Below are 9,112 nucleotides of genomic sequence, written 5' to 3' on the forward strand. Positions count from 1 at the left end.
GAATTTTGGGCCCTTATTTGCACTGAGGACTTCCATGAGCAAAAGTGGTGTATACTTTTCTTTCTTTTTTCAACTCATCTCTCATCATTTTACAAAAAATTAAAGTTATACTTTTCTTTGAATCTTACAGGTGAACAGGATGCCAATAAGAGCTCTCTGGACAACTGTAAATAACAATCAATGTTGAAAAGGAAGAAAATCAAGCCAGAAATCAAAATATTTTCCATTCCCTGCAGAAAACCATACAAATCTGCTCCTCCTCCAGCAGCTGTTTGAGAGAGAAAATCAAGAAAGAATGAGCAGATTATGCAGAACTCAACGATATATTACATGAGAGGTGAAGGGAGGTTATTTATAATTCAGCAAAAGAGGAAATAAAAATCTGGAAGTCTGTTGGGAGGAAAAGATCAATAGTAAAGTCACAGTAATGTGAGGAAGAAGACTGCTTGAATAAAAGTACCATTAAACAAGGTATTGTTTACTGAATGTGGCAAAAGCTATGCTCACAACAGCTCCCTTGTGGGTCATGGAAGCATCTCCACGCAAGAAGGAAGCCACAAAAGTGCTCCCAATGTGGTAAATGCTTTAGTGAGCATGGCAACATGGTGCTGCATCCGATAACTCACAGGAGGGAGAAAACATATAACGGTGCAGATTGTGTGAAAGTTTCATTAGAAATTCCCAGGTCTTGAGACCCTGAAGGACGCATACACAAGAATAGAACCATTTGAACATCCTTTCTATGGGAAAAGTTTCACTGAGGATTCCATCCTGATGAAGCACCCGAGGACTCTCACAAAAGTGAAACCCTTTGAATGTCTTATCTGTGGGAAAAGCTTTAGTTATAATTCCTATCTGGTGACACACCAGCGGACTCACACAGGAGAGAAACCCTTTGAATGTCCTATCTGTGGGGAAAGCTTTAGTAATAATTCCTCTCTGGTGACACACCAGAGGACACACACAGGAGAGAAACCCTTTGAATTTTCTGATTGCGGGAAACATTACAGTCAGAATTCCCACCTGGTGATACACCAGAGGACTCACACAGGAGAGAAACCCTTTGAATGTCCTGACTGTGGGAAAAGCTTTTGTCGGAATTCCCATCTGGTGACACACCAGAGGACTCACACAGGAATGAAACCCTTTGAATGTCCTATCTGTGGGAAAGCTTTCAGTCAAAATTCCTCTCTGGTGACACACCAGAGGACTCACACAGGAGAGAAACCCTTTGAATGTCCTATCTGTGGGAAAAGCTTTAGTACTAATTCCTCTCTGGTGACACACCAGAGGACTCACACAGGAGAGAAACCCTTTGAATGTCCTATCTGTGGGAAAAGCTTTAGTAAGAATTCCTCTCTGGTGACACACCAGGGGACTCACAGAGGAGAGAAACCTTTTGCATGTCCTATCTGTGGGAAAAGCTTTAGTCGGAATTGCGACCTGGTGATACACCAGAGGTCTCACACAGGAGAGAAACCCTTTGAATGTCCTATCTGTGGGAAAAGCTTTAGTGTTAATTCCTCTCTGGTGACACACCAGAGGACTCACACAGGAGAGAAACCCTTTGAATGTCCTATCTGTGGGAAAAGCTTTAGTCAGAATGGCCACCTGGTGAAACACCGGAAGACTCACACAGGAGAGAAACCCTTTGAATGTCCTATCTGTGGGAAAAGCTTTAGTCAGAATGGCAACCTGGTGATACACCAGAGGACTCACACAGGAGAGAAACCCTTTGAATGTCCTGATTGTGGGAAAAGCTTCAGTCAGAATTTCAACCTGGTGATACACCAGAGGACTCACACAGGAGAGAAACCTTTTGAATGTCCTATCTGTGGGAAAAGCTTTAGTCAGAAACCATCCCTTATTGCACACAAGATAATCCATATGAAGAAAGGTAGATGAGTTTATAGACTGCTTGAATTGAATTTGTGATCTCCCATTGAAAGTATAGGTAAGAAATTGATTGTTCGAATTTTGTGCTGATTCATTTTGCTCAAACATTTCTCATGATTAAAGTTGTAAGTGGAGTGAAATGGAAAATGTCTAACTGCTATTTCTGGTTAACAGCAAAGCTTCTGGATATTTCCTTTTCCAGAATTAGAGGAATTCTTCAAAAAGGAATTTTGGATGGAGTTTTTTTCTGTTGATTATGGAATTCCCACATGTGGAGTTTCAGTCTTCTACCTTGGTTTTGCCCGATTTTCAATCACAGAATTCCACAGCCCGCAGAAAAGTAGTCCTCAAGATTTAACTATGATGGGCTTTGAATTAAGTGTTTTAATCAGCTGAGAAACAATTTGGACACAGCTTGCATGGGCTGCGCGACAAGCTATGTTGTATCTGGTTGGGAGCAGCTGCAGGAGAAGTCAGATTGAGGTGCAACAAGTGTAGGGGAGGCTGCCTGCAATGCTCTTAAGCGGGTAAAACATTCCCTGAAATTAAGACCTGGTGCTTATTTTGGGGCCTAAAAGAAAATAAAACTGGGTCTTATTTTGGGGAAAACAAGGCTATGTATATATGTATAATCTGTCCCAGCACTTCCAGGTATATTTAATGATAACTCTGCAATTCTATGAACTCATGATTGACCCAAGTCAAGAAATAAATTTCATAACTGAATGGGTATTTGACATGTATATTGAAAATGTAAATAATTAATGTAAGGGGTTACGTTAGCATTTTGGCATCTTTGCCTTTTATTGTAATGGATGCCTTTGGATCTCTTTTTTTTAAAAAAGAGAAGAAGGCGGGGCTTAGCAGTGAGAAGACGGAGTTTCAGGCTATTCCTGAAATTCCCCTATTCCGAAGGAAATTGGACGGGTCGTTTCGGACCCTAGCTGTCCCAGAGAGACAGTGAAAGGTTAGGGGAGATCCAGTGACCTCAGAGACGTTCGCAAGTCTCTGGGGGGCTTGGAATTTAACCCCTTTTGCCAGTTCCTTCTGGATTAGCTGCAAGCTAACCGAAACTGCAGGTTGCCCCTAAGAATGGTGGGAGTGGTTTCAACTGGTAAGCTGATTTTATTACTCAAAGAGATACGGTCCGCATTAAAATTTGAGCTAATTGAAACCAAAGAACAGAAGAATCTAGTGGCGAATTGGTTTTTTTATGGATTTATGGCCGGTGGTTACCCTATTTCTTAAATGTTTTAAATGATATTTACGTGGATAAAGGAAAGATTACTCCAACATTCCCTCTGGCTCTCCTTAAGTGGGCTGTAAACCAATTTACTACAATTTGGCTTCTTACAATCTGACACTTTTATTGCTTGGCTGTGTTGGTCTAAGATCAGATAAGATAGCACAGCTCTCAGCGTGTTCTTACTTGCAAATATCTTAAAGCTTCTAGCTGCGTCACAACATGGCGTCTATACATGCTTCATATGATTCGTTTCAAATGATTTTCTCCGCATTTCAAAAATTCTTTGACACATATGAAAGATTTGAAAAAAAGCTGGACTATTTAACATTAAAATATGAAGAAAAAAGTGAGAACGTTGAATGTTCCTGAAATACAAATGAAGAATGTCAGAAATGAAGTTTCTCAACTTGCTGACACGCCGGGCGTCTGGTTTACTTCGGAGGGAGAAAGAGATGCAACGCTTGAAATGGGGGCAGCCATACAGAAGATTTATTTCAAAAGACAGAGCGCAGGAGGAATGAGAAGCATTAAAGAATCTATACTTTATGAAACATCATTTGCAGAATTTTCGATACCACCCTTGAGAATTAAAGACAAACTGAAAAATGCAACGAGCCTAGGACAACGTTATTATTACATCAGAGGCATCCTAAGCAAAAAGGTGCGAAGATATTCCTGTTTGGACTTGCTTATAAAAACATTTGGTAAACCTGTTCCACAAATGGCAATAGGATTAAGGAGATTTTGTTATTGGAGAGACATAGGCTGATAGATGGAAGAATACAATTTAAAATTAGCTAAATCTAATTACTCTTATTTGTAATACACACAGCTAAATAATAATTGATATTGATAGTAATGTATATAATGTGGAGTTGATATGATAAATAATAATTGGATATGAGAAGGGAAGGTTGGAAATATTTTTGGACCATATACAAAGGTTATTAATCACAATAATTATCACTATTAAAAAATAAAATAAAATATATACAGTTAAATGTTAACTAATATGGGGAAAATGTTACGATATACGATATAATTACATAAAGAAGGGAGAATGATAATAAACCATACTGCATGGAAGATGGAATTTTTGGTATTAAATATTATGGATGTTCAGCTAAAACAGGATATGAGGATTTGATGTTAATAGAGGATTTTACAAACAAGTAAATGAAATGTCAGCATGTGGTTATGGATTAAATCTTTGGCATATTTAAGGATGAAGGATATTTAAATAACTGTAGTCAACTAAACGTGGAGGTATAATGATGTCAATATGGTAAACATTTGAGTTAAGATATTTGAATTAATATGAATTAATTGAAGAGATGCACCAAAACATGTTGTAACCAGCTGATATACTTTTTTAATAATATATACCTGTGTTCTTTTTTTTCCCCCTTGCCTTGTTTTTTGTTCTTTTTGTCTTCTTCTTTTTTATTTTTTTATTTTTTATTTTTTTTCTTTTCCCACTGTTGTGGGCATGTATTGTTTAAGAAACAAAAATTATTATTATTATTATACAATTGTATCACAGCGGCCAGTTGTTTCGCCGGATTTGGCATTGGTTACTAGTCGGGCCCCACCCAGGGGCCTAGGACGTCGTAACGTATTTTCGTAATATGCGTGTAGATCCAAGCAGTGCGGCTTTTTGCATTTGACTGATGGTGATTTTGTCAATTTTTAACTGTTTTAAATGTAATTCCAGTGCTTTTGGAATAGCACCCAGTGTGCCAATTACCACTGGAATTACCACTGCTGGTTTGTGCCATAGTCGTTGAATTTTGATTTTTAAATCCTGGTATCTTGTGATTTTTTCATGTTCCTTTTCGGCGACCCTGCTATCACCTGGTATTGCGATGTCTATGATTGTGACCTTATTTTTCTCAACCAGTGTGATGTCTGGTGTATTATGCGCCAGCATTTTGTCGGTTTGTATACAGAAATCCCACAAGATCTTGACCATCTGATTTTCGGTGACTTTTTCAGGCTGATGTTCCCACCAGTTTGTTGCTGTTTTAATATTATAATTTTTGCACAAATTCCAATGGATAATTTGTGCTACTGAATTGTGCCGCAATTTATAATCAGTCTGCGCGATTTTTTTACAGCAGCTGAGTATGTGATCAACAGTTTCATCAGCTTCTTTGCAAAGTCTGCATTTGGCATCATCAGAGGATTTTTCGATTTTGGCCTTAATGGCATTTGTGCGGATAGCTTGTTCTTGCGCAGCCAGGATTAGTGACTCTGTTTCTTTCTTTAATGTACCTGTTGTTAACCATAGCCAAGTTTGTTCACTGTCCACTTTATCTTTTATTTTTTCCAGAAATTGGCAATGCAGTGCTTTGTTCTGCCAACTCTCCATTCTTGATTTTATCACTTCTTTTCTGTATTCTTGTTTCGTCTGTTGGGCCTTCAGTAGATTTTTGTTCTTTACTTCGATTAATAGATGTTCTTGACTTTCTTTTAAATAATCAGCCAGTGCATGTTTTTCTTCTTCAACTGTTTGCTTCACTTGTAATAATCCTCTGCCACCTGATTTTCGGGGCAGATATAGTCTATCAGTATCACCACGTGGATGTAAACTGTAGTGCATTGTCATTAGTTTCCTGGTTTTTCGGTCCAAAAGGTCCAAATCAGCTTGTGTCCAGTTAACTATACCAGCTGTGTATCTTATAACTGGTATTGCCCAGGTATTTATGGCCTTGATTGCATTTCCACCATTCAATTTAGATTTCAAAATTTTCCTAACTCTGTTGGTGTACTCTCGCCTGACAATAGTTTTTACTTCTCCATGCTTGATGTTATCCAACTGCAGAATGCCTAAGTATTTGTAGGCTTCATTTTCTTTGCATTTAATTAATTGGCCATTGGGCATTTCAATTCCCTCACATGCAGTGATTTTGCCCCTTTTTATGGATACAGTGGCGCATTTTTCCATGCCAAACTGCATTGAAATATGGGTGCTGAATACTCGGACTGTGTTTGTCAATGATTGGATTTCTATTTCTGACTTTCTCTAGAATTTCAAATCATCCATATATAGTAAATGCGAAATTTTTTCAGCTTCTTTGGCTGTTTGGTAGCCTAATTTCATTTTTTTTAAGATTACTGATAGTGGGATCATTGCGATGATGAAGAGAAGAGGTGAAAGTGAATCACCCTGGAAAATTCCTCGCTTGATATTAACCATTCCGTAGATCTCATTCCCTACTGCCAACTCAGTTCTCCATTGTTTCATCGCCTTTTCAGTAAAGGATGTAATATTTTTGCTAATGCCAGTTGTTTCTAAGCATTTTATGATCCAACTATGTGGCAGTGAGTCAAATGCCTTTTTGTAATCAATCCAGACCATATTCAAGTTCGTTTTTCTGTTCTTACAATTTTCTAATATCATTTTATCAATTAGAAGCTGATCTTTTGTGCCCCTGCTCCTTCTTTTGTTGCCTTTTTGCTCTACTGGCAAGATGTTGTTTGTTTCCAAATAATCCATTATGTTATCTGCAATAATGCCTGTGAGTAATTTGAAGGTTGTTGGCAAGCATGTTATTGGTCTGTAGTTTTCAGGTGTTGTTCCTTTAGTTGGATCTTTCTGAATCAAGTATGTTTTTCCAGTTGTCAACCATTCATCAATTTGGCCCTTTTGTAAAATTTCATTCAGTTGCCTGGCCAATATTACATGTAAACTGGTCAGATATTTGAGCCAGAAACCATGTAATTGGTCCTTTCCAGGTTATGGTCCAGTTCTTTACCTTTTTTACTCGATTTTTGACCATCTCAGTTGTTATTTCTAATACTTGCATTTGTTTGTTGCCAATGCTTTTCTCTAAGTCATGTATCCACTTTGCTTCCTTGTTGTAGTCCTTTGCATTTTCCCATAATTCTTTCCAGAATTCAACTGTGGCCTGCTTTTCTGGTTTTTCACTTTTGGTGTCACCATTCACATTAAGACTTTGATAAAAACGCCGTTGGTCTGATCGAAATTGCTGATTTTGTTTATATTGGATGATTCGTGCCTCATATCTTTCAATTTTTCTAGCTGTTGCTGTTATCTGCTGTTTTACAATCTACAGCTTCATTGATGTTTCTTGTATCCAATCTATATCTTCTGATTAGCCGATCTATGATTTTGTTGTTTTTAAGCCGTTGCTCATGCATGTTCTTTAAGTTACTAGCATCTGCCCTTAATCTGCCCACGGGAGCTGGGCGATGGCGAACAGGCGCTCACACGGCTTGGCAATACCCCTAGGTCAGTGAATGGCGTTGTGCCCGGCTGGAAAGGGGGTTTGCCGGGTGGCTGCTCGTGAGTGTGATCTCTTCATGGCTGCTGTGTTGCGCTGCTGCAACAGCGCAACACAGCCATTCGCTCATGACTCTGTTCCCGGCTCTTTGGGAGCCTGCTCGCAAGAGAGCAGCCGCTCAGCAACCCCCTCTCTTCAGCTTGCCACAGGGCCATTCACCAACCTAGCGGTTTCCCAAAGGAGCCAAGCAAGGGGATCACCTTTGCCTCCCCCCCGGTTCCCGCGGCTTGGCACCTTTGGGATACCGCTAGGTTGGTGAGCAGTGTTCTGCCTGGCCGGTGGGGGGTTGTCCAGGGGGCTTATTTTTTGGGGGGGGTTATATTTTTGCCAACCTGAAAAATGTGGCAAGGCTTTAGTTTCAGGACATGTTGCATTTTTGGGGAAACACGGTATTTCCCTTTTAAGAATCTTCATTTAGCCAAATTGGTTTTTCTTGCTTCATCCCTGAGCAGAGTCCATTTCTCACATACCTTGGTCCATGTGCCTATTCTTCATTCCTGTCTGGACAGATAATTTGTCCCAAATCCAGGCCTCCATCAGTCTCCCTTGGGGAGATTTCACTGGGATCCTAGACTCTGAGCTTCCCATTTCCTGGTCTGCTCTTCCCACTGTCCGCGACAAGAGTCCAAGGCTCCACTCTTTTCTTTTACTTGGCTCCCTTGCAACTGTGGAATACACCACCCTCAACAGGTGAACGTACCTTCTAACCTGTGGCCAGCCCTCAGTTTTTCAGGCCAATGGCCTGGGAGGATTCTGTCCACCCAAATTACTCAGAGTATGGGCGCCTTCTTTCCAGAATAGGGATCTGCTCAGTGATTCTCAGCCAGTCACCCAAGAGTGAACCTCTCATTTGCCTTTTAACCCCTTCCCACGCTCTCTCTCCCTTTTACCCACAGAAGGTCCTGTACTCTGGCAAATCCCCCATGCTCTCCAGACTCTGTTGGTCTTTCTGCAGTTAGGAAATGCACAGAGGGAGCAAGATCCAGAGAAGGGATTTTTTTCTCAAGCACATTCACTCACAGAGACACATACTTTCTTTCACCTCCTGGGCTTTTAAAGTTAAAATTTAGAGGTACTCACCTTTCCAAACAGCCTTTGAACTCAACATTCAAAGCCCCTTTAATACCTTTGTTCCAAATGGCCAGGGTGTGGGAAAAATCCACCCACAGACTCAATGGGTCTGTGCCAGCAAGGGAGGCTTACCCAGGTCAGGTTAGTTTGGAGACCCATCTGGGTTGCCAAATTGTTGGAAGAAATATCCATCTGGGTTCAGGTCCAAGTGGAAAAACATTAGAAACATGGACCCTGCTTGGAAAGATGGTTTAATGGTGGATAGGACCACGTGGTTTGAGATCCTGGGCAAAATGAGCATATATAATACATTAACATTACTATCTATACATAATTGTTAGAAGTTGAAAAGTATTATGTACACCTAAACAATATTATTACTAGTATTGTGTATAAAGTATTGACCCAGACAATGCACTGTTCACCAAGCAGTTAAAAAAACCATAAATAAAATTATTATTTTTAAAAATCTACCCCAGTGGGGACAAATTATATTTATCAGTCATGGATTTGTGATTTTGGGGAGGGAATAAAGTGGGACAGTAAGATAGGAAAGAGAAAAAAATTTGGAAGAGCTTATGGCTTTGCTGGA

General features: G+C 39.8%; 1 protein-coding gene across 1 annotated transcript in view; it reads left to right on the forward strand.

The window, feature by feature from the left end:
- The window catches only part of LOC148047588 (uncharacterized), a 45,220-nt gene extending 42,998 nt beyond the window's left edge, over positions 1–2,222 (forward strand). Inside the window, exon 2 of the mRNA XM_087711720.1 lies at positions 131–2,222. Coding sequence (XP_087567846.1) covers positions 775–1,905 — 1,131 coding nt within the window. The 5' untranslated portion in view covers positions 131–774 and the 3' untranslated portion in view covers positions 1,906–2,222. The remainder of the gene's footprint in view (positions 1–130) is intronic.
- The last annotated feature ends 6,890 nt before the right edge of the window (positions 2,223–9,112 follow it).

The sequence above is a fragment of the Thamnophis sirtalis genome, unplaced genomic scaffold (assembly GCF_051295495.1).
Source record: "Thamnophis sirtalis isolate CommonGarterSnake01/CBP01778 unplaced genomic scaffold, rThaSir2_p1.2 scaffold_3, whole genome shotgun sequence".
NCBI classification, from domain to species: Eukaryota; Metazoa; Chordata; class Lepidosauria; order Squamata; family Natricidae; genus Thamnophis; species Thamnophis sirtalis.